The sequence below is a fragment of the Tympanuchus pallidicinctus genome, unplaced genomic scaffold (genome assembly GCF_026119805.1).
Source record: "Tympanuchus pallidicinctus isolate F22 unplaced genomic scaffold, pur_lepc_1.0 scaffold26, whole genome shotgun sequence".
Lineage (NCBI taxonomy): Eukaryota > Metazoa > Chordata > Aves > Galliformes > Phasianidae > Tympanuchus > Tympanuchus pallidicinctus.
The window spans coordinates 11,450,341-11,476,230 of record NW_026294743.1 but is presented as its reverse complement, the minus strand read 5'-3'; the positions used below and the strand labels follow the sequence as shown (position 1 = coordinate 11,476,230).

Below are 25,890 nucleotides of genomic sequence, written 5' to 3'. Positions count from 1 at the left end.
GATGGTAATTATTGGGATATTAATTATTCCTTTTAGTCTAAAAGGACATGAGCAAGAAAGATGCATTAACACTGGGAGGAGAAAGGCTGGCACCAGTAACTTCTGGAATGAAAAAATGAAATGGGCGATTCCATTAATCCAGACAGTGGGATACAGAAGAGTGGATGAGCCCAGTAATCCCTGTGGCATTTGTGACTTGGGTCAGGGCTTGGGGTGGTTCTTGGACCTGATTCTGAGAGAGCATCTGGAAGTGCAGAATGCGTCTGGCTTTGGGAGATCCTTCCCCTTGCTTTTCCAGTAACCCCAGCCCCCTTTGGGCAGCATCTTCAAGGTGTGAGCAGCCTCTGCACAGGGAGGCAGCTTGCCAGCACTTCCTACAGCACTTGTGTGATGGCTGGGTGCAGTTTGGGAGCAGCTTTGTGTGTCTGACTCATGGTGGATCTGGGCCTGAGGCTTTGGGTGGTGATGGTGTTGCTTTGTTTTGCAGCCTTTTTGTGTTTGCATCTAAATTAAATGTGAACCAGTGATGAAGAAGAGGGATGGTCTTGTGGCTCATGTGTTCACATGGCACTCTGGAGTTGGGAACTGTTTCTGGCTCCATCAAATCTGCGTCCAAGGCCAAGTCATGTTTCTGGGACTCAGGGTTTTCGCATCTCTCAAGTGAGGGAGAAAGGACCCCCTGCGAGTGCTTGAGCACTTTGCTTCTCAACAGGAGGAGTTAGAAAAAATAAATTCCCAACGGGAAAAGACAGAGAAAATGAAATTACCAGCTGTTTCCAAATGGATTGTAAAAGCAAAGAGCAGGATGTTTTTCTGTCAGTGCCCCTCCTCTGCTCTGCCAGAGCAGCTCTGGCTCTCGGCAGGCTCTGGGATAAGGAGGAGGATGCCCTGCACTGCTGAACGCAAGGCTGCTCTGCTGCTAGATGGAGTGGGCAGCCTCTGCCTGATGTGCTGGCGGGTTGGGAGATGCAAAATACAAACTGAGGATTAGTTTGTCTTCTCCTGGTATCCAGACACGTAGTTTAACCTGCCACATGCCCAGGGACGGCACGGCAGAGGCTCAGTCAGTCATCAGCTATCTAATTGCTATCTATCTAATTGCTCCAGTGGGCTTCATGGCACAACTCTGTTAATAATGGAGGAACAGGACGTTTATTCATTCTGATTTTGCTTGCTCTAGTGGAAGCAATTCCCCTGAAGTCAATGGGATTGCAGTAAGAGCTGTATCACTTCCTGTGCCCCCAGGCTGATGAGAAAAGTAATCTATGGCCATACTGCAGCAAGCATATTTTAGATATAGGAAAGACCTGAAGGTAGGGAAGTACCCTGCGAGGGGTATAAAAGCAGGAGATTTAGGACATGGACATTCAAGGCATGGGTCTGGGGGAGGCCAGCTGTTTGGCCAGTGCATGACAGCCACAGCCCAGCCTGCTTGCTTCTTCTGATCCATTTCCATCACCAGTGGGGTGACGGAATCAGAAAATGCCACTTGGTCAGTTATAAATAGCTGCCACACCAACCCAGCAGCTCCAGTGATGTGAGCAACAGGTCGGGGACCAAAAAAGAGCAGGGTTTGTGGGAGCTGAAAAACTGCTCGGCCTCCATCATGAAAGGGTGGCAGGCCCAGCAAGGAGAGAGGGGTGAAGAGAAGGAAGGGTTCACACCTCCCTCTCTTTGCTGCTGAGTCTTTTTTTTTCCCCCTATAATAGAGGGCTTGGGTTCGTACCACATACAGCTCACACCTGATTAGTTAAAGGGGATTATACTAATGCAACTCAGTGTTGGCAGCCTTAAATCAGCTTTAACTTTATAGGAATGTATTAACTGCAGTGATTTTATTTTATTTTTATTTTATTGTTTGCTATCTACAAGTGTGTCCTTGGGGAAGACTGCAGTAGTTCTACTGTAGTAGCTGAAAGCTTTGTAATCTGTGTGAGGGGAAATCCCATATGTGCCAATTGCACACCCTGATCAGAAGAAAAAATATATTTTTTTGCATCTTAATCAAGCTCAGAGTGACTCACTGAGCAAGTGGCAAGTGGAAGTAGGTTATTTTTGAGGGGCATCTGCAGGAGGAAGGCACAATTTGCTCCAGGGTGGCCGTTCCTCTTTGTGAAGGTATTGGGAAAAGTAGCAGTGCTGGGCTGGAAATGAGGGAATCGTTCTGATGTGCAGAGGGAAAAAGGGGAGCAAGGCTGGGGCAGCAGTTGGGCTGGGGATGCTGGTGGATACCTCAGCAGCTACGCCACCAGGCCAAAATGTCTGGGTTACTAAAAGCTGCCTACAATTTAGTTATTTGCTTTTTCCAACAAGGAAAATATTATGTCTTGTGGGAAGTCATGAGGATGACTTACCCAAGAACGCTGCGTATTTGATCACTAATAATATAAAGTAAACATCTTTCAGATATTTCCAGCAACATCTGTCCTAGCTTAACTACTGGTTCGTGTTGCATTCCTTTATGGAATGATACTCATCCCAGAAAGCAGAGCGCGTGTCACTGCCATCCATTACAAGAATTAAACTTGTGGGATTTTCCTTTCCTGTTAAAGCTGAATTCCCTTCAACCTTCAAAAAATGCTTCCTTCTAATTTTCCACCATCGCGTGACCCTGATTCTCCAGAAGTCGGAGTGCTTGCCTGTCTGATGCTTGATTTGGATAAAAAGGGAGCAGAGTGAGATATTGGTTTTACCCACGCTGAGGGGAAAATGCAGAAAAACGTTCTGCAACTGTTCAGTAGGAATATGAATTTTCAGAAAATCAAAAGACCAAAAAAAAACCAACAAAAAAGCAACTTTGAGCACAGGTAGGAGATTAATTAGCCTTGTTCTGCAGAGGGTGAAAGTCAACATTACACAAACCTAAAAATAGCAAAGAAGGTGAACAGAGCTCCTCCTCTAGCTGCAGATGCTGAGGCCACCTGGATAAAGCACGTTTATCAAGTGCTGAAGTGTAACGAGTGCATTAACATAGAAACAAATGTAGCAAGTGAGCATTAGCATTTAGGAAGAAAGCATCTCATTTTTACTGACAAGCACTGCTTTCTTTTTTTTTTTTGGCAGAAAGAGGGGAAAAAAACACCTCAGGGATTATATAAACTGAAATTTACTATTTTTGCCTAAACCTGAATCTATTTTTTTTTTTTTTTTAAAGTAGAACTTTACAGTTGAAACAATTCTAAGTCTGGTAAACTGTAAAAAGAGAGGAACTGAAGTGGTGCAGGAGAAAAGTCGGATGGGAGAGGGAAAAGCCCAAATTTTGCAATGTGGCAGATGTCCTGACACAAGATGGAGCCAATCTGTTTCTCTGAGATGGCACCAGCTGAATCGGTCCCATGGCAGCAATTCCATTCATTCATGCAGTTTTCACCATAAAAAAAAGACAAGCAAATGCTCCTGCTGTAAATCTATGGGTTGGGAAAGGGTTGTTTGGTATTTTGGAGCATCAGTGAGCATTCCAGCTTGGTCACTCAACAAAGGAGTGCCCATCTGTATGAGGCAAGCCTTCCCCATGGGGATGCTTGTCCCTGGGTGAGCCCAGTTTGCATGCTTGATCTTCTGCACTGATTGTCTGTGCTAACAGCATCAGTTCCCAAACTTCCAGTTGGCACTGAACTGCCAGTATTGTAACCTCTCTGCCCTGTAAAGGCTGCCTTTGGCTACAGAAGTGAGACAAGGGCAGCGAGGAGTGGGGCTGAAACTGCACATACAGCCAGGCCAGACTTGTTCTTTTTCTCTCTCTCTCTCTCTCTCTCTTTCTTTCTTTCTTTTTTTTTTTTTTAAATAAGATTTGATGCAGACTCTGCAAGTTGGAGATAGCAAGATTGACCTCAAGATACAGAGTTAGTTTCCATAGCAATGAGATCTATGAGTTCTCAAAATATTCAAGCCTCTATCAGGCTAGATAAAAATAATTCCCTTACATAAGGGCATGCCAGATCTCATCCAGCAGAGCACTTGAGTTTAAGCACGTGACCATCAAGATATTGGAGCTCCATCTGTACCTGGCTATTTTGCTTGCCTGGGAAAGAAATGCTTTCTGCCCAAGTGTCTTTTTGTCCCCAGCTTGCTCTTTCTCAACCCTGCCCAGGATATCTGCTTCCTGCTGTTGAGCCATCTTTAATGCAGGCTTTGGGTTTTCCATGGGGCAGATGAGATCTTCTCCATCCTTCCTCCGGTATCTCCTCAGCTCAACCAGGGGGCATTTGAGACCTGTCACCACGTGCTTGGTGTGAGCTCAGGCACACTTGCAAAGAGGAAGGAGCTCCTTCTGAAAACACATGTGCTGAATAGAACTGTACTCACAGGAAATTTTGGCCCTTCTTCTTTTGTCTCTTCAGGAAGGACCAGGTGGGGTTTTACAGCCATTTCTGATCACGCACTGCATTTCCTGACCTGAGGTTCTACGGAGCTGTGGTGAGGACAGTGCAAGGGGATGGGAAGGCTGCAGCCCCACACAGAGCACCACTGTGGCACCATGAAGGAGGTGCGCCTGGCAACTCTGTATGTAACCTCAAGAAATGCCACGTTCCCCTTAATTTACCTAATGCAAGCAGAAGGAGCTCATCCAGAACAACACCACGAGGCAGCTCTGCACAGGAAAAATACATCTTCCAGCTTTCTTTTTCAGTTATTCTTCCATAAAAAGGCACTGGTGAGCATGCCTGAGTCAAGCCTTTCTCTAAGCAATGGTACTAAATCATGCAACAACTCCTGAAACTGATCTCTGAGAACACCCTGTTCCATTAGAAAAATCTGAAATATGTTCCTTGTACTCATGAACTTTGCCAGTTATTTAGCTTAAAAATGTTTTTCACATATTAGTACTGATTATAAGATTGAAGAGAATTGGGTCTGAAAGGTATGGGAAGGGCAGGAGAAAGGCTCTGTTGAAAGTCATTCCCCTGTATATTACAGAGAATATTAAGATAAAATAAAATAATAGTGTTAATGAGAATCCCAGCACATCAGGAAAAGCTAATTGAATTTTCCAAAAGAGCCCCCCTTTGTGATCCATTCCATTAGCTAATTGAATGCATTTAATTTATTTGGTTCCAACTTGGGTGTCTGTTTACTTATTCACCTTCCTGTGATGAAAAGCAAATAGAGCATTCCCCAGCAGCAAACTGCTGCTTCTTTGATCAACAATCAATTTAAACCAGGATTGCTTTCAAAGTGCTTAATAAGACACGTGCTTTATGAGTGCCTTACGGCAAAAGCTGCAGCGCTGTCTGACTGCTGCTGGCTGTTGCCCAGCGATGGGATCCAAGATTTTGTGGTAGCCTTTTTGATGCTGCAGCTTGTCACCAGCCTACGAGAGTCTCAACAACACACTGCTGTAATAGCCAAAATAAGCAGCCAGTTCCTGGAGGTTTTGTAATCCTGGTGCAGTGGGAAGCGTAGCCATGCTGCAGTGTAGGGAGTGATGATAGCTATCGAAGACCAGCTGGCTCGTCTGTTCCCAGTAGTGCTGCTGCCACCAGAGGTACTGGGATCAGCTCAGAGGAGCTGCCCAGGCACCTGAGGCCAGCAGAGCCCATTACTTTGCTGAGCAGGGACAGGACAGACTCTGGCAGCCCCGGGAGCAGGTGGCATGTGTGGCAACCCGCTGTGGGAAGACGTACTTCAGTCATCCCCCACTGATTCCCAGGCCAGCTATAGGGAATTTAAGCATTTCCTGTTTTCTACTGAAGTTCATTGCCTCGCACTCGTTAATACTCTGTTTTCCAGTGGGAAATTCCTGGGGGAAAGAGAGGAGGTGAAGCAAAACCCCTTGAGCTCTCCTTCTCCATATGCCCTCAGTCCTCCTCACCTCTTCATCTTTAACCTTGGACTCCATTATGAATGCCTCAGTAGTCAAAGCTCTTGGCTGTGGTGAACCTCTTGAAGTCTTACGTATTGCTAGCACAATGCAATCTCTTTTCACATGCATGGTTTTGCTGGAATAACTCTGCAAGTCCCATAAGGGCTTTTTCTACTGTCACTTTACAGTTTCTGTAACAAATTCTCAGCTGAAGATGATTGTTTCTGATCATCACTTTATAAGCCTGTGAGTTCTTTCAAGATGTATTAATGAAAGTAACTGGAGAAATTTCATCAGAAACTAAATGGGCTTCTGCGAAACAGGACTCTCTCTTCAAAGGGGATTAAATATTCCCCTGAGACCCCTTCTAGCTGCTTGAAATGCATTGTACTTCAATGCAGGAATACTTTCATTGGTTTATGACAAAATATTAGCTTTGCATTCTCAATGGTTTCTGCAGCACAGGGTGCCAGCAGTAAATTTGTTAGATATGTTAATCTTCAAAGTCAAGTATGCCAATAACTGGCCTACTGCAGGTGCTCCTGAAGAACATCCTTACACAGTAGCAATTAGAACATATTTTCAATAATTAATAAGTGGTTACCATGGACTTTGGTATCGGTGTGTTGCTTGATCTTCAGCAGCCTGCCAGATCTGTCCTCTCTGTAAAAGGGAAACAGAATCGAATTATGTACAGTGTTAACCTTAAGGTATTATTCTCCAGTAGGACCAGGTCCATTTAGCTGTGACAAAGGAACCGGAGATGGTGGAAAATAACAAGCATCTCTTGCTTTTGTATTGTGCATAGACTGCAGAGATGGTGAGCTTGGCTGCGGTTTGACACCTTTAAATTTTTGGGAAGAGTGATCTAGAGAGGTAATAAAATGTCACTTAGAGAAACGTCACCCTGCAGTTGTCTGTTGTTATTATTTAAGCAGAACAGTTGTTGGAAAGGTGAGGGATTGTTTTAAAGTGCATCGAGCGGCCATAACTCAGAAACAGTGAAGGGGCGATAGCAAAAGTGCATGACAAACCGCCTCTGCAATCATGAGGCACGAGGCAGATAGGACAGCAGATATCGCTGCTAAGTATGTCATGATTCATCAATAAGGAGTTATTTTTTAAACTTCACTTGCTGAGTGAAATAGCCACACGCATTACGCTTGCCTTGGGGAGAGAAGTGGCATGGCATGGTGCATTTGCCAGCAGCACCCCCCCTCTAGGCAGTCTTTATATGATCTATATGATTTGTATGATGCACAGAGACATTTGTATAGGCACTGATGCACAGACTCCAGCACACAGCTTTATCCCATTTGCTGAGATGGACTGGAGCTTTTCAGCGTGTTTGTGGCTGAGAGGAGGACACGACCTCCCTTCCTGCCTCAGGGGCTTCAGGCTGCAGCAGTGGGGACATCTATCACCACAGTCACTATGAGTAACGTTTTTTTGCAGGGTGTTTTCTTCCCTGATGAGGCATATAGAGAGATAAGGGGAGCATGTGGCAGCTTTCTTTGTCAGAGATGCCAGGGGAGATAAACCAGAGTTCTGTGGGCTTCTCTGGAAGACATAAGCAGTGTGCAGACTTTTGTAAAAGCAGCAGCAGCAAATTACTGTGAAAACTTTAATTAGGTTTGATTGTTCTGTACTGTTTGCACAGAAGGGAGGTGATTCCTGCTTTGGGGAGGTTGATTCTCCCAGGTTACCCTTGCCTAGGACAGCTTGAAGAACAGAACTCCTCCAGGCATATCCACCCCATCTGCACCAGTTGTACGGTGGTCTCCAGAACACAGCATCAAGTACCACAAACCAGCTGAATTCATATTGCTGTGAGGGGCAAAAGCATGAGTGCCTGGGGACTGGGGAACTGCTGGGTCACGGCCTGAAGCTCTGATTGATCACCTGAGGTGAGCCATGAGTCAGCCAGAGGAGCACAGGTGAAGGCAATTCAGCTGTGCTGCCTGGCTGTGCTACTCCAAGACCTATTTAAGAGCTGGCTGCCAGTGGAGAAGGATCTCTTCTGGAGATCTGCTCTGCTGGTGTTTTGTGAGTGAGCCCAGGATAGGGGTAAGCCTGCCATTTATTCTCTTTTGTTATCATAGTCTGCTTTGTCACACTCTCTTGTTTATGTCATAATTATAACATCTTAATGTTCATTGATTATACAGCAGTATAGCTGTTTTGGGAAAGCATGAGCTACATCAAGGGCTGTTGGTGAACCACAAGGCCAGAGCAATGATTTAATCAGCTTCTGAAATTAGAAGCTATTAAGCATATTTAATCCAGCAGTTGCAGCGATGGCACCTTTACAGTGATGAAGGCAAGGATCTAGCCAGCTGAATCAGCAGCTGCTTGCTCCAAATACAAGGTGTTTTTGGTTCTTCTCTTCTGCTGTGGCCATGGAGGGTTACAGAGTGGTTGATTTGTCTCCTGGGAAGGATTTGGCCTTTGGTTACCCTGCAGAGCTCTCTATCTCAGGAGATGGTTGATCACTGCAGAAGGACGTGGGTTGCTGTTTTTTTGGTAGTATCAAATCAGTGTTTTAAGGGGTTTTGAGTTTGTGGGCATAGCTGTCACGGCAGCAAGGACAATTCAAAAAGAATTAACTGGATTAAAAGTCAAGGGAAAAAAAAAGGCAAAGCACAAACTGAGGGGATTGTTACTCTTTGGGTCTAGCCTGGGGCTGATCAGGAAGCAGGTGTGGAAGGTGACTGCAATTAGACCTACCAAACCAAACTCCACACCTGTTTGTGACTAGCAGATGCATCTCCCATTCAGCTACAAGAGGTGTAGATTTCCTTACTGCTAATAAGGTCTTAAGTTGAACTGTGAATTTGTACAATAAGCAGCTGAGGGGGGAAGTTGCTTCACTATAGATATTGCCCAACAGGAGCGTGAGAACTTAGTGCAGTAAGGCTGCATGGCACAGAAGGCAGCTCTTCTTAGAGGTGAAAGAGCAGAGCAAAACTGTACCAAAAAACCCAACAGATACAATGGGAAAAAAGGAAAAGTGTTGTGAAAAGTGTTTCAAAATGTTATTTTTTGTGTTGTTTTCAAGTAAAAAATGAGTGATTTTGGTTTACCAACAGTAGAAAAATATTTTTGGTTTTGTTTAGCCAAAATATTTCCTTCTCTGTATTTTGAAGTTCATTGGCCATATGCAAATAATGGGTTCTTTCATTCTTTTTTTCAAAGACAAAGAGAGTATCTGTGTTGTCTGTTGATCATTTTAACTAAAGAATTCCCTTTGCATTTATTCTAGCTGATTGTTGTCTTTCTTCTGTCAGAAATGTTACTGTATTATTTATCTTGAAAAGTTCCCTGTACTACAAAATAACCTTTATGTCTTTACAAAGGCATTATTTTAAACATCATCTAGAGAAATCACCCCCAAGAAACCAAAAGCATTTGTCTATGAAGAGAGAGCATTTGTTTGGTGCAATGAAGGAGATATAAATAAGGGCTGCAAAGTGTCATCTCTATGGTGACAACATTAAGGCCATTGTTCAGCATGTGATGTGCTTTCATTTTTCAGAAATTTGGGGGTGTTAACTCCGGCAGAAGCATTGTGAGTTAAGAATAGGCACTTTGTATGACCTGTTTGAAAGCCTTACTCTGGTGAGGCTGGTTGTCTTGCATGTGCTTGCTTAGAGGGTCTCAGCAGTGTTTCTATCAAATAAGGGAAAACGAAAGCATAAGCACTGGATTTTAGCTAAAATTGAGGTGATCGTTCCCCTCTACTCTGCTCTTGTGAGGCCCCATCTGCAGTGCTGTGTACAGGTCTGGGGCCCCCAGTACGAGAAAGAAAGGGAGCTGTTGGAGAGGGTGCAGAGCAGAGCTATAGAGATGATCAGAGGGCTGGAGCGCCTCTGCTATAAAGACAGGCTGAGGGAGCTGGGCTTGTTCAGCCTGGAGAAAAGAAGGCTGCTGGGTGACCTCATTGCAGCCTGCAGTACCTAAAGGGAGCCTGCAAACAGGAGGGGAATCAACTCTTTGAAAGGGGAGATAACAGCAGAACAAGGGGAAAATGGTTTGAAGTTGAGGGAGGGGAGATTGAGGTTGGATGTCAGGGGGAAGTTCTTTACAGAGAGAGTGGTGAGGTGCTGGAACAGCTGCCCAGAGAGGTTGTGGATGGCCCGTCCATCCATGGAGGTGTTCAAGGCCAGGTTGGATGGGGCCCTGGTCTGGTATTAAATGTGGAGTTTGGTGGCCCTGCGTGTGGCAGGGGGTTGGAGATTCATCATCCTTGAGGTCCCTTCCAACTCTGTCCATTCTGTGATTCTGATAGACATGGCTCAATGCAAAGGTGCTCAAGTGCCCTATTTTGTTAAGAAAGGAGAAAATTCAACTGCACATCAGTGAATTCTGAAAAGCAATACCACAGAACTCGTGTTTAGGTAGAACTCGCATACGCTGATACATCTAGGCTGTGTGTGTGTATAATGCATTTACACTCTTACTTGTGTTTTCACAAGTTCTGATTTGCTCCAGATTGATTTCAGCCGTAACTGTTTGCTGGGTAATGGCAGGAGATGATGATCAACACAACAGCTATTTAGAGGGCTGCACACCTCTTTGGGCTGTGCAGAGAAAGGCACCTAACCCTGACCCCTCCGTCCATGCGGGATGGGTCCTCTCTACCAGGTGTGCTCCTTGTCCAGGAAGCTTTAATTGGCTTTACGGATCACCACAAACACCAGAGGCTTGTGGCGTGTTAGATTGCACACCCTCAAGCAAAACCTTACAGAGATATAACTTGAGGCTTCTGCAGGCTGATAACCAAAGAGCTGAGCTCTGCCTCGTTCCTTGCGTAGTCTATGAACGATCTCTGCCCTGGTGAGGATCCAGGACGAAAATAGAAAACAGAGCTGGGCTTTGTTCTGCCTTCTGGCACTCTGGTATTTTTGGCTATGAAGTCCTCCTTACCTTGATCTGCGCTCCGCTCTGGAGATTTCTCCAGGTGAAATGGCTGAGCTCTCTCACTCCCCATCCGATTTCTGTGGCATACTGACATCGGCGGAGCAGTGGGGACGAGAAGCAGGAGGCTGGCCGCCACAAGTAGCCAGCATCACTGCTACCTTCTATTGCAGGAGATGTTGATCCGATGTAGTGAGTGTGCTCAGGCCGTCTTGTTCTGTGATCGCGAATGGCATCCGGGCCTTGTGAAGGCAGAAAATAATTATTCAGATTGTTTCTGTTTCTCACCCATTTCAGTATGGTTTATTTTCCTTTGTCTTGCTTCTAGTGCGACAGCTATGTAGTTGTTCCACTTCAAAAGTCTATGCACTTGTTGTTCCTTGTGTTAGTTTCCCCTGGAGTGGGGGCTATAAATATTTGGTTTTTCCCTTGAAATATTCCTTTTTCCTGCCCTAAGAACACAACTGTTGAAAAAGGGCCACAGCATGGAACAAAATTGGGCATCTACTTCTGGTTAAACAACTTTTTGTTGTTTTCAATTGGATTTCTCTTTTAGATACGCAAACGTTCAGAAAATGATCACACGTTGGAAGATACGAATTTAAAATGTCTTTAGCTTACTAAATTAAGTCATGTTAGGCTTTCTAATCCAGTTAATAATCCAGAGCTTTAATTCACCATAATGGACTTGAAGTGTCATTGAGCACAAAGTCACTTTTTAAAGTTACTTTAATGAAGTGCAGTGATCTTTAAGTGATATTTTTCAGGTCGTTCAGAGATGTGCCTGCAAGGAAATATAGTGTAGAATTAAGGGAGAGTCTGAATTTATAGAGTGAAATGCTGTTCCAGCTGGGAAGGTGCAAATCCAAAAGGCACAATACAAGAATAGCTAATCAAACCCGTGCTCCACGTTCTTGGCCTCCAGGTCATTTCAGTACTGGAAGAGAACTTAGAAGCAGGAGAGGGAATTACTTGTTACACCATCTGGTAGTGACAGGATGAGGGGGAATGTCTTCAAACTAAAAAGGGGGAGAATTAGGTTAGATGTTAGGAAGGAATCTTTACTCATAGAGTAAGGCCCTGGCACAGCTGCCCAGAGAAGTGGTGGGTGCCCCATCCCTGGAGACACTCAGGGCCAGGTTGGATGGGGCCTTGGGCAGCTTGAGTTGTGGGGGGCAGCCCTGCCCACAGCAGGGGAATGGAACTGGGGTATGAGATCTCTTACAACCTGGACTATGAGGTCTCTTACAACCTAAGCCATTCTATGACTATGATTCTATGATTCTGAATGGGACATTTGGCTGAAAGGCATCACAGCTCCCAGGCAGCCAGAGTATCTGAGTTTTCTTTGACTGAAAATCAAGAAACAGGAGAGTGGATGCAAAGGCAGATCTGACCTCAGCATTTCATTGCCATTAGCCTCCACAGCACAATTTCACAGCCCGTGAAATGAATGCAATTTTGCTCTTAGCAAAGAATGCTGTGAACTTTATACGATGCTGTTGTGAACCGTATTGACTAAATACAAACAAGTAAACCAAGTATTTAGAAAACTGCTTTTGCAACTCAGATAGCTGGAAACTTAACCCGAATGCAAGCTGTGTCTCTCAGCTGTGCAGACAGGGCACAGGAGTGTCATGGAAACTCATAAATCACCAAAATCCCTGTAGCATCAATTTACAGCCTGGGATTACTACTGATATTTTTACTGCCCAAGCTGAAGGCTGTTGTATCTTGTCAGCAGATAAAAGCAGTGTCTACCTTAATGGTTATTACAAAACATTTTGATTATAGCTTCAAAAAGTACTGCAAATTTAGTATGATTCAGTTATGAAGATCACTACTGACTGAAGGGACAGTCTTGTTATCATTTCCCTCACTGCCTCTATAGGGAGGACTTTGTTAGGATTTACCCACCAAACATCATTCAGGAAACAGACCTCACACAGGCTTTCATCTGAGGAGCAAAAACCTGTTGTACATTTGTGGGGGGGAAAAAAAACAACAATAAACCAACCCTAGAAATGACTACAGTAGAAGACAACTCTTCAACTAGAGTTCCCTTTACACTGGAAGCTTATCCCTGAAACTGTCACAGAAAGAGATCATTGAGCACAGTGTGGTTTGGGCCTCTGGGGAGAGCCACAAGCCACATATTTTTGTTAGAAGGACAAACCACCAGATGTGTGCTGACACAGTCTTCTACTGGAGCAGCCACTGATGGTGCCAGACGATTTGCTGGTAAAGAAATCAATTCCCTGCTGGTCTACTGATGTTTATGCTGCCTCTTTAGCTAATAAAGCTATCCAATCTGAGGGAAGATAAAAACGTTCTCCAAACTATTGTAGGGGGCAGAAAATAAAAATAGCATTGCAAAACGAAGGGCAAATTTCCACACGGAGTTTCCTCCCCAAGCAGCTAGTGGAAATGAAGCAAAATGGGAATGGAAAGGAACTCCTTTTGTGAAGTGTTTATTCCAGAATAGCTTCTATAATTATATGTTAATCCAGTTGAACTTTCAAGTGCAGATAATACTTGACTCCTATTACTAGGCAAGGGATTAATTTCCAAGCCATATGTCTTCTCAAGATCCATATTAACTGAAAATAGATCACTATGTGCAGAGACAGTTGGAGCAAAGACCACGCCAGCCCAATTAAAAGTCAGCTTAGTCTCCCAATAGAGGCTGATGATTTTGTTTTGGCTGCACTGCGTTACCAAGGAGGGGCACCTTTTAAAACCAGATTCCAGCTATTTCAGCTTAGAAACCCATTTTAATAATGGATAGCCCATGGGCTGAACATCCTTTAGCACCATGTTTCCAGTGTTGTACCATCAGCACCCACAGCCTGCAGGGGAGGTATCACCTGAGTTTTCTTGTCTGGGTTGTTATCTGATGCACACTGTGGATCCATAGCCTCTGCATGATGGGACTGTGCTAATTTGTCATGTTTTTCACCGTTAGCCAAAGGCAACTGGGAAATTTCACTGTCTGTCTCACTGGTCCATTTCATAACACAGCCCACAGTCTCATCGGCGCAACTGCAGAGACAGTGAATTTCATAGGTGCAAAGATAACAAGAAGGGAACTCATAAATCAACTTTGCTGCTAGAAAAAATATAGCCTACAACTATGTATATCCTGATTTTTCCACTGGGTTTATTACTTTTTGCACCCATAGTGTGAGCTCTCATTTGACTGTGCATTCCACTTTCTGGAGAAGAATATTCACTAATTTCTTGTGTTATTGTTTGTCTAGACTTCGGGGGAAGCAGTCTTTGGATAATCTGTGGAAATAGAATTGTAATTTATAGAGAGTTAAGTGGTCTCAGTACACATAATCACTGTGTGATTAATACCCTGCAAAGAATGCCTTCACGCTTGTCATACAGAAAGCAGAGTTTAGACTTTCATTCTTCCTTGCAGAATAAGGGGAAGAGTAAACAAAGAAATCAATTAAGAACGTTCCTGTAATATGGACGAAGATGGAATGTATCTGTCACTGGAAAAAAACCCTGGCTTGACTCCTGAGGGACTGCCTCTCTGCAGTTTTGGCTTAGCAAAGGCATTTCGGCTGGCTATTCTTGATCAGATAAAGAGAGGCACTGCTGGCACCCTGCGCTCTGTGGAGACTGGAAGTCTCTGCAGTATGCTGCCTTGCTTGGTCCAGATGCACTGACTCTAGTGAAAGGCATATTTATTTGATCAAGGTTTTGGAGAAGGCTGTGGTTATGTTCCTGGAGCGATGAATAAGGGAGAGAGGGTGCTAAGAATGAGAGTCATTCCAATAACTCTGAGGCTGGTTTTCCTTTTGCTTCATGGCTGCTGCTGAAAAATTAATTGTATAACATCACATTTTATTATTTTGATGTAAATAAATCATCAGGTCACTCTTAGCAGTCTCATTTCCCAGCAACCGCGTGCACTAGTAGGGCTTTTGTAAAAGTACGTAGAACCAAATTGTGGCTAAATGGGGAACTGCTGCTTGAATTTATAAAATCCATTAAGGAATTGGTGTCCTCCCACTCCCTCAACAGCACGTTTCATGGTGCTGGCCAGGCTGTAACCTCCAGATGACAATACCTTGACCAGCTGATGTAGGTGGTTAGGATTGCCACTTCTGGCAGAACTAGTTAACATGTTTTGTGCAAGATTTCAGAGAGGCAAGACTTAGGAAAGTGGGTCAGAAACATCGCCTTGTGATGCATGTCTTTAATGTGACCAGTACACTATAAACATATACCCAGCATCACAAGCTCAGTATTGCTCTGGTTATGTTTTTCAAATGAGTTCCATGTGTGGATTTTCTTTTTCTGGAGCAAAGAGTTCCTGGTTCCAGTTTTGCTGGAACGTTGCAATAGCTTTCCAGTATAAACAACTGCAGCTGGTGTTATCTTGGAACAGCCATTTTGTGAATTCTTACTAAAAAGCAAAAGCAGCCCAGGATGTGTGTCTGTAGCAGAACCTATTAATTTCCACGGGAGCTGAAGGTGCTTCTGGTGTGCAGGAGCAGTTAGCAGCTCGGAAAGCAGAGCCCTAAGGCCAGCAATTCTCAGCTCGGCTCGCTGTTCTGTCTTGAAATGGATAAGCCAGTTCAAGGGAAGTGCTAGATATTAATTTGTGAATGAGAAAATAATAAATATTGAAAGCTTAAGTTCTGCTACAGACCGTAATTTCAAACATTGCTGCAAACGCAAATATGCCTCTCAGTTTTGTTTTATTCCCACTGTTTTCTTAAGGAGGTAGAGGCAGAGACTCAGAATCATGAACTGCTTTCCATCTCTTGTCTGCTAAGTGCATCTCCTCTTGAGAAGCACCAAATAGCAATAAATAATTGGAGGTAAGCACTTGTTAGGGACAGCACAGGGAGCGGGGTGCCTGCCTCATGATTTTTTGGGCTTTTTTTTCTGGCCCCTTCTAGAGCAAAAGAAAACAACCTCCAGGCTCAGTTAATCAGAGCCAGTGGCAAACACAGTGTGCACCTGTTTGGTGCCACAGCCCACTCTCTGAAGAGTGTCCAGAGATCAGGACCCAATGTGAGCCGCCAGCGCTGGGCCGATGCCACATGCCATTCATTTCTCCAACAGCTTCAGCTGCTCTGCCTGCCTGCCCCCGTCTGCCCATCGCTCTGCAACAACTGTTTCTTAACCGCACAGTAAATGTTTGTTTTTTATCCCTGTTTATTTTTAACTTGCATCAGTTCCTTGATCTCATTTTCCATGTGGCCTCGGGGGAGGGAAGCAGTTGTGCCAAAACAAACAGCGCGAGATGTGAGCTGAGGGCAGGAGGTCAGCAGGGCTGAGGGCAGCATCGCTCCCAGGAGGTCAGAGCCCAGAGCTGTTCTGCAGGTGCAGATGCTCCCCAGTGGAACTGCCTGTGAGCATGGCACTAGAGCCAGCAGAGCAAAGAGGTTGGAAGGGCAGCCTAAGTCTTTCCATCCCACCATGAATTGCTCTCGCTCTGTGCAGAGCATGCAGCATCAGGCCATGGCACTGTCGTGCTTCTTTAGTGCTTTCCTTCTTTGTGTATATGTTAAGGAAACAGAAACAATGAAGCGCTTAAACACAAGAAGTATCACCTTAATAGCACTGTTAGATGTCTTCTAAAGGTAAATATATCAGCAGAGCATACCTCAAGTAGCATTATATATGCTTTTATTGTCTTAGCTTTTGCTACTAAATTGATTCAGAGCTGCTGGCTGGAAGACAGCAGAAGTAAAAGCTAACTTTACTTTTCAGTCTCCTCATTCTAGCAGTTTTTTCAGGATTCTCTACCGTGCAAAGTCCTGTTAAATCAGGTTTATCTGATTTGTTTGTCTGATTTATCATCTTTGCTTCCTTGAGAAGTCTGTTTCTGGGACTATATGACAATGACAACCCCTCTGACCTTTGGCTTGCTGAATGGGTCCAGAGACAAGACTTGAACCAATAGAAATTCTAGGATGTATGTATGGAGCTATGTGAGAGTATTACTTCTGTAAAGACTAGATCATGACAAAAGAGTCATGTATCTTGTTGAAATCAGAAGAAAGAAATTCATGGACGCTATTGCAGAAATAAATTCGACTTTTATCTTTAAGGAGTTAAGGTAATTTCTTAAAAGTTAATAATTTGATCTTTAAACCACTGGCAGTAAAACAGTAATCATAGTCCTATCTGGAATATTAGACACAGGAGACTGCTTGCTTCTCAGAGGACTTACAAGTCCTATAATGTGGATGAGTAATATGTTAATTTTGAACCAATCTGCGAACTTGTGAATTTGCAATAACGTGCTTGTTCCATTACAAGCAAGAGAACATCAGAAATAATCAGGTGCAGCTTACTTTTCATTTTACAAGATATCAGTGTCACTAATAGCAAGCTGTGCATTCTTGGTTGGTGATTATGTTGGTACGATTAAGTTACTTCTGGTGCTTTAAAAATAACCTTGGCTGTTAGTCCTGCCTCAGGATTGCCTGGCAGAGATCCACCCCAGGAGCGATGCTGCTGTCACACGATGCTGCTGCAGTGTTGTTCAATTAAGGGCAGTCAGCAAGAAGAGTCCAAAGCACTTTCCATGATGAGTTTTCTGGGGAAAGCATTTTTTCCTGAGAAACAACACTCCTAAGAGTGAACGCTCCCTATCCGCTGGGAGTAACAACAATTTTACCATTAACTTCACTATATTAGATTTAAAAAAAAATAGAATATCTCTTTGATAGAATACCTGAGTATGAAGTGCTGCTCTGTTTTTTCATGTAAGGATCTGTTAAAATGAGAAAATGTTCTGAGAGTGGTTGGTGTGGGTGTACGTAGCCACCTGTGCCAGTGCATTACCCTCACCAGCTGAAAATTAATGGTAAGCTGGAATCAGGGCAAGTGGTTTTGACTCTGCTTTTTCAGGAAGCTTGAATACGTTTTATTCTCTCCTACTCTCAGAAATGACCAGCAGGGCTATTAAATAGCATTCATTCAGAAAAAGGTGAACAAGGAACAATCACAATATTTCATAGAGCAAAAACTAGAATTGAATTGCTAGGAACATACTTAAAACATCAAAGGGAAATCTTTTTCATGGTCCGTAGCTAAATCGAGTCAGCTTTCGCTGCAAAGAGGCTGTAAAGCAAAAATTGTGAGTGAGATTTCATAGCAATTTTGGAAAGGATATTAGATTATATATGTTCTTAATCTGACCCTAAACTGCAGCATGTATATTCCTGTGACTTATAACTCAATAGCAGAAGCTACAGCAGTGTGTAACTAAAGTATAGACTTTTATTTAGTGAAGTTGAAACGTAGGGACTGTGTTTTAATGCAGTGTATGTCATCTTTGTCATTCTTTGTGGTATTCCAGCACTTAACGAAGAAGGAGAATATTGAAGTCATTCGTACAGTTACAGTTATTGCCAGATACAAATGCAATGAAATTCATTGTCTCTAAATTTGTATTACTCAAAAAACATTGTTAGTGTGGATTGATATGCAGACAACTGCTTTAATTGAAATGCAGACTCCAAGATAAATTCAGATTCGGTTCCTAAAGGTGCTTTTTTTTCAGTCCAACCCTTTTGATTCTTGAGCCTGCTCTTTTGTACTGGTGCATTTGAAATTCAAATGGGGCTGTAGCAGGAAGACAACTTGTAAGTGCCACTAACCAGGACCAGTGGGGAATCCTGGCTTGCTGTCAGCAGGAGGTTCTCATTCAGCCCCCCACAAGTGATCCATGCTCCCTCCTCCAATGCTGTGAGTTTTTCATCAACATGCAGGTGCAGGGCACACTTCTTAAGTGATGGAAGAGAACTGCTGAGTGGAGCACAAAAGCTCCAAATGGAAAAAGTCTCCAGTTCACATCACTATCTCTGACTGTGCATGCATGCATGTCTCATGCACGATATGGTTGAAAAACTCTTCCATACTTACTTGGTATGGGAAATGTAAGCAGCAAAAGGAGGGGGTTTTCCCTCTGTGAGTCTCTAGGCATATGGCAATCCATGAGATGAAATAAAAACTGCGGTGCCAGGTAACAGACGTTCTTTTTTTGGCACTTTCATCTCTCTTGCCCTTATTTCATCTACCTTATTCTCACTTATACCAGCATTGCCCTGTCCCTGCTGGAGCTGCATGCCCCGAGACCCCCAGCATTGCTGCCTACCTGAGAACACCACCCTGCCCTCTGCCAGTGCTTGGCTCCTGCTGGCCCTGCGAGGGAGCGGGGCCTTGCTGCAGGCTGTCCGTGCCTGGGCAGCACCACAGCTCTGCTGCACCATGGCTGCTGCACTGATCACTGTGCCAGCAGCCTTTGTGCATGGGCACATTGTGATGTATTGTCCCCTGGGTTCTATAGGGACCACTGGTGCTGCTCCTGGAGATGATTCCTGCATGTGTGTGCTTGGATAGTTGACCTCAAGAGAGGATGCCTCTGTCTTTTTGGGTGTAGTAAATCTACTGTAAACTGCTTGTTGACAAGTATAATGGTGTATCATTAAGAAACAAGTGTTGTAAAGATCCCAGTTTTTAGGGATTTCTAGGAATTGTCTGTGAAATGATGGTAACACAGCTTGTGAATCTTCAGGATGTTCCACTCGATGGAAGTGGTCTCATGAGGGCATTACTGGTCTTTCAGCACTAGAGAAAAGTCTCTTCTCTGATTCACTCGGTATTTTTTTTTTAATTTTTATTTTTTGTGATGGCAGAAGATACAGAATAAGACTCCCAGACAAAAGCCTTGCTGGCGAGCCTGTCAGAGCTGCCTTATTTTCTGCAGGTACTCCAGCTGCTGATTCCATCTGCTGTCTCCTCTTTTTCTTTCATTTGTCAGCACCTTAGGGCACTAGCCATTCCTGTATGTGTGATCCCAAAGGACTCCTGCAGAGTAAAACAAACCTTCAGTGCCACAGCAATACGTGTAATATCTAAACGACTCAGCAGAGATTTCCAATATGTTTCCAACCATGTCTGAGCTGATAAAACTTCTAATTAATGAATAATCAAGGATAACAAAAAGTTCTTAAATATTCTAGTGGAACATATGAGGGCTGCTTTGAAAGTAACACCACTTGCTTTATTATGTTGGCCTGAGATGTCAGAGGCAGATGTTGGTGTTATAGCAGTACAGGTTGAACCTTCCCACCCATATCCTGCTCTATTTTGTTGCTGTGTGACAGATGGCAGCAGAGGAGCAGTCTGACAAAATGGCGTCTGACATGGAATTGCTTATGGAGCAAAGGTGTATCATTGAAATCCTCCATGTAGGAAAAAATGGCACCCATTGGCATTCGCTGATGCTTGCTGAACGTTTCTGGAGACCAAACAGTGGCTGTGAGCACGGTGAGGGGTGAGTGGTGCACCCCAGAATTGGCGACAGTGACTGTGAGTCACCTCCATTGGTGCCTATTTTTATGAGCACAGCATGCAGCCTCCTGTTCACGGATGAAAAAGATGCACGACCAATGGTGGTTACTGTGTTGAAAAATAGTGTTTTGTAGCTGAGAATTTGCTCTGTCAAATACTGTTCTTGTACTTTTCATAGCTGTTGTCATTTCCGTGACAATGTAAATAGGAGGCGTCACTTTCAGAGCAACCTTCGTACATGACAGCTCTGATTTGTGTGCCAGCCTTCCCTACAGGGCAATGGAGAGTATCAGGGATCGTGGCTGGGGCTGCTTGTCTGTGCATGATTATGGTGAATTCTGATGTTCTGAGTAAGCTGGTGGACACTGATCTCTGAATCACCACGGGTTTACTTGCCCAACCACATTTTGCTCCTGGCTCCTCCTCCTGATTCTCCAGCTGCTCCTCCCAGTCTGGTTTGGCTGCTCTCTCATTTTTGCAGCCTGCTCCCTTTCCTCACACCTCTTTCTCCTCCCTGCATCTGCCCTGCAGCTGGATGGCTTCATGTTCTGTCATGCAAGGGTGGGAGCACAACAAAACCTCCACCCAATGAGTCCACGGCTTTGCTGTGTGCAGCCTCCTGCCAGCATCTGTGCTGATGGGTCCCAGGACTGTGATTTCATCCTGTATCCAGCTTTACAGGATTAGAATCATTATAGTTGAAAAGACCACCAAGATCATCTAGTCTAACCATCAACCTATCACCACCCTAGCAATAAACCACATCCCTCAGTGTGACCTCTGCTCTTTTCTTAAAAACCTCTGTGGATTCTTGTAGCCATTTATGATGTCACTGGATGAAGAGGTGTTGGACCTCCTCATGAGATGCTGCACGTTGGTAGGTGTGCTGGTATTGCTTACCAAAGAAAAAGAGAGCTTTTATTTTTCTTACGTGCCTTAACGATGAACTTCTTTTGCAGTCAATGACGTTTGTATTCAGGAGACTAAAATCCTCTCTTCTAACTGACGTATTTTGTATATAAAAACTGATCAGTGATGGAAAGATGTAACACAGGAAAACTCGAGTACTTCACGTTTGGTGGACTATACCATGTGATTTCAAAATTTCTAGAAGTGAAAAGAATGCAAATTCCATTATAAAGACTGCACAAGGGCACTCAGTTTTGGAGCAGCAGCATGGGAAGTGTCAGGACTGCCTTGGGCCACACAGCCTCCCTGGAGGATGTGCTGCTGAGGTGGAGACAGGCCTGAGGGCAATACAGACAATGAATATGTTAATTAGTTATTAGGAGAAGGCGGAGCTTTGTTTAAAAAAAGACCCTGGAGATCTCAGGGAAGTCATTGTCCTAGTGGGCTCTGCTCTTCTATGAAGCATGCTCTGGTGAGCCGTGGCCAAGCTGGCTGCTCTCCATGGGCTCTCCCAGCAAGCTGTAGGAGGAGGCAGGAGGACTGACAGAAGCCTGGTGCAGACAAACTGCAAGCACATTAATTATTGATTGTGTTAGTTGATGAGTTGTGCTGAATTGATCTGGTACAAGATAATGTGAATTAAAAGCTGCTTAAATATTTAATTCAGGGCTTTTTGGCTATGGCAGGCATTTGAATGAAAGATAACGTGTGATTCATGACTGGAATCGGCCTCTCAATAAAGACAAGCTATTAGAATGAGAGGTACTATCTAAATGTAAATTATGATTTATTAGAGGGGAAATCTCTTGTGTGTAAAATTTTAATGACAGATTAGAAAGCTTTCTAGATTGAATTATCTAAATATATGATAGCCATTTTCAAGTTATTTGTTCAATCGTGGCAATATTAACACCAAAGGCTGGTATGCCTCCCTGGTTGGCTTAGGTGCTGCAGCTCCCAGGAAATTCCTGCCTGGTTTCTCCCAGCCTCTCCACAGAGACATCCTCAATGCAAAGCAGACCTGATCCTGATGCAAAAATGTTTTTTATTTCAGCTTTTAGGCCATACAGGCTTCGATGAGAGTAGCAGGCTACTGCCTGCTGCAGTTTCTGCCTCCCCTTCTATCTTGCTTCATTCCTCCATGTACCAGAGAAGGCTTTGGCAGCTGGGGGTGTTAGGCTCATTTTTCTCACCCTTCAGAAAAGCTATCCTCTGTTCAACGCGCGCATGCCTTCCTGCAGAGCCATTTTCCTCCATGGGCTCTCTGGGCTGGCCAGCGGCCAAACAGTAGGGTGAGCTGCATGAGAAGGCCTTGATCACTGGCTGTCTTACAATTTTTCACTTGTATTCAAGATGCAGATGGATGTCATTAGGAAGGTTTTTACTTTGAATGTGCACAGCTTGTCCACATGCCCGAGCTTAGAGCTCAGTACTTGTATAGTACTTATATATGTGCTTTTCATCCTCAAAAGGGCTCTGCAAGCTCGAGTCCTCAGAACAGTTCTGTGAGGTGGAAGTGTGCATTTTGTAATGAGCTTCATTAACAAGGAGGGACGCAGGTCAGTGTTTCTTTCAAAGATACGTTGTGCAGTGAGCGTTATAAAGGAAGAAAATCCTTACACTTCCCTGGTGTTCCTCTCTGGTGTTCTATCTGAAAATCACATGGTTTCACCATGGGAGCATGTCCCTCCATATGGAAGATGTGATTAGTGGCATCAAAAATTAAGATGTGTCTCAGGTTACAGTAGTACTAGGTAAATACATAGCGTTTCTAGAAGTTGTGAGGCCAGGTTTCCTACTGTACTCAGCTTCAATTAACACAGAAGAGCAGGAGCCAAAGGGCATCATCAAAGAGACCCACGTCTGATGGAAGATCTGGAGCTTCTTCTCGTCATACTTCTAAACGGAGGGAAATGATATTATGAAGAGGGGTAAAAATTGCTCGTCTTCTCAGGTGACAGGACAAGGCAGGATTAATTTTTTTTTACCATTTGAACTGTAGGATTAAAATTCAAGTAGCTACAGTAACAGCAACGGCCCCAGTGTGAACTCAGCTCTATCAAAAGTTTTTGTAATGTTGCATCTCATCTAAGCGACGGGGCTGGAATAATCTATAGCTATGGCAGGCATTTTTGAAATTTTGCATTCTGTCTGAGTTGTTACTGGCATGACTACTTTGGCATGCTTTACCTTGCACAGGCGAGCCAGTAAATGCTTCAAGTGTCATCCAGCAGGAAAAATCTGGCTAGGGATGAGATCATATTGTGAGATATGGTTCCTAAACTAGATCAGTGAGCTCTGGAAGAGGGTTTAATAACCAGCATTAGGGGTTTTTGCACCCTCTGTGTGCCTCAGAGCATGCATAGGTATCTGGAGGACATAGGTTTAGAAATCAGTAGCAACCTTATCCCAATAAGGAATTCTTAATAAGAGATGGAGTGGCACTTGTCCTGAATAAACAAGCAGGAGACTGTAAGAAAAAGGATCTGCTTTCTAGACCTATATCTCCTTCATGCTTTCTGGGCAAATAGACTGAGAATAGCCTGTCTACTTGAAGTCATAAGAAGGATGAGTTGAAGATAGATAGCTTAAAGCAAGCATTTATTTTAATATTGCTCCAGTTTCCCTCTTTTAAAAATGTAATTATGTTCAGTCTCAACAGGACTCTGCATCTTCTCAGAAAGATGCTGAGAACTAGTTAATGAGCAACCTAGTGTGGCAGAGATGCTCACCTTCACCTGCTGCATACAGCAGGGTAGAGAAGTGGAACAGAGTAAACTAATCATGGTTTTTTAACCCCAAAAGGATCATTTCTTTTTTTCTTTTTTTCTTTTTTTTTTTTTTCTTTTTTTTCCCAAGAGAATTCTGCGTTCAGGTATTATCTTCCTCTTGCTGCTCTGGGAAGGGTATCTGGCCCCAGAAATTACTCTGGAGAAATAGGAAATGCAACTTATTTTCTGGTTTTCTAAACATTACGCAGTTTCAGATGAATTCATGGGAATGATGGGCAGAAAAAGTCCCAGAGAATTGCTGTGTGATGAATTACAAGTTATCACTTTTTTTATGGATTCCACATCCACAGCCTTTAATGTTGGCTATCCTACTCAGCTTAATAATTTTTTAAGTGAGTACATCTGGGCCAATTAAGCATTTTCATTTGCCCTTAAATGTTACAAATGCCTGCTAGAGTTAGAAGACTGTGATTTAAGCTCAAACATCTGGGGGACAGAAATGCTCTACCAGGCCTATTCAGTCCTATGTTATTTTGATGGCAAAATGCACGTATGCTCATTGCAAAACCATTTGAGTTTTAAATTGGTGCCTTAAAGATAAGCAGTGCTCTGAATGCACCCAGCACTTCTATTCCTCTTTAAATCTCATCATAACCAAGAGTTACAAGCACTGCGGTGTGAGTTCACTTTACCTGTGGACCACTGCCCTTTATTTCCCACAAGACTGTCTTTGGAAGCATCAGCATTAGCTCCCACTAAATGAAATGCAGCTCGACTCCTGCCTACATCGGTCTTTCACGATCTAACCACAGTAGAGAAATACTTTCCCTTGCTTCAGCGTTGCCCTCCGAGTTAAAATTAGCTGAGTATCTGCACCATTCCTGCTGGTATCAAAAAAACGTGTAATGCTATTGCTTGAAGGGCCCCTCTTTGCATTTTGGAGACGTGCTGATGTGTGTTTTAACCTATTGTATTTACATTGCCCAGGAGTATCAGCCCGCTGTCTGGCTCACGTTCACGTGTGTGGAGAGTGGGATCCTTACTAAAATTGCGTCAGCGAGGAGCAGAGGTTAAGAGTGATAAGTAGTTCAAAGAAAGTCTATTTGCATGCAACAAAATATCTGTGTGAATGCTTAACTTCAGGAGGGCTGGTGTTATTTCTGAAGCGCAAAGGACCAACGCAAAAAAATTGAAGATGAAACTTTCTCTTGTACTTCGTTTCTTTTCCTCCATGGTAAGAAGATTCTGCTTTATCCTGAGTGCAAGAGTAATGCTAAGGCTTCAGGCAAAATTATAAGCTACTTGCATCCATGGAATGAAGTTGCAGAGCTAGCTTCAACCTGGGGACTTATCATTTCATGAGCTGTTGCGTTGCTAACAAGACACAGACATTGCCGTTGGACAAACGAGGGCAAGATTGTTTCTCTGTTTGTTCTGCAGCCCTTCTCAGCAGCACTGCTGAGCATGACTTAGAGAGAACTCTCTTTCTGGGAGGTTCAAACAGTTCAGTATTTTTCGCTGGAGGGGGCATAGCCATCCTCTGTTGCAACATTATGGAAGTTCCCATCAACCCCAACGTGAACCAGAGCCAAGGAGCAGATCCTGTGTTGTTTTAAACAGGCAGGAACCAGCTGATCTCCTTGAAATACATGGGTTTTCATTAGCTGAGGACCTGGAGAAAGGGTCCACCTGTGCCCTACCTCACATGGATGGGATTGAAAACACACTGGATTCCAGCCTCCACCCTGCAGCATTTTAAGAGGACACTCCTGAGGTATGTCAAGACTTTCTTGTCCAAAGGACTAAATACACTGTGCTGTCTCCATTCCAGCTAGCTGGAGCTGAAGGAAGAGAAACACAAATTCAACATGGGTAAATACACCAGGGTGTATTTACTGTGGCTTTGTGCAGTGTTTTTGTCATGCTGGTAAGACGCCAAAAAGTCAGCAGTATTTTAAGTTGCGTGAAAAAGGGAAAAAAGTCCCAGAAAATAACTTCCCCATGACAAAATCTTGAAGGGTTCATATGTCTTTCAAGATGTGCATCTTCCAAAGCGTCCTTTTGGCTCCCCACAAAAAAGTAACCCTCATCTCTACTACTACTTTTGTACAATCGCTTCACTTCAGTTTCCATTCTGACTTAGAAAACACATTCACAAGATGTATTTTCTTGGGTGCAGATCTCCTGTTGGCAGCT

At 43.8% G+C, this 25,890-nt stretch overlaps 1 protein-coding gene across 1 annotated transcript in view; it reads right to left on the bottom strand.

Moving 5' to 3' along the window:
- Positions 1–18,969, bottom strand: part of CUNH4orf45 (chromosome unknown C4orf45 homolog) — a 29,515-nt gene extending 10,546 nt beyond the window's left edge. Inside the window, exons 1-3 of the mRNA XM_052690102.1 lie at positions 18,855–18,969; positions 10,730–10,962; positions 6,408–6,466 (exon numbers count right to left, since the gene is read on the bottom strand). Coding sequence (XP_052546062.1) covers positions 6,408–6,466; positions 10,730–10,962; positions 18,855–18,969 — 407 coding nt within the window. The remainder of the gene's footprint in view (positions 1–6,407; positions 6,467–10,729; positions 10,963–18,854) is intronic.
- Positions 18,970–25,890: the final 6,921 nt, after the last annotated feature.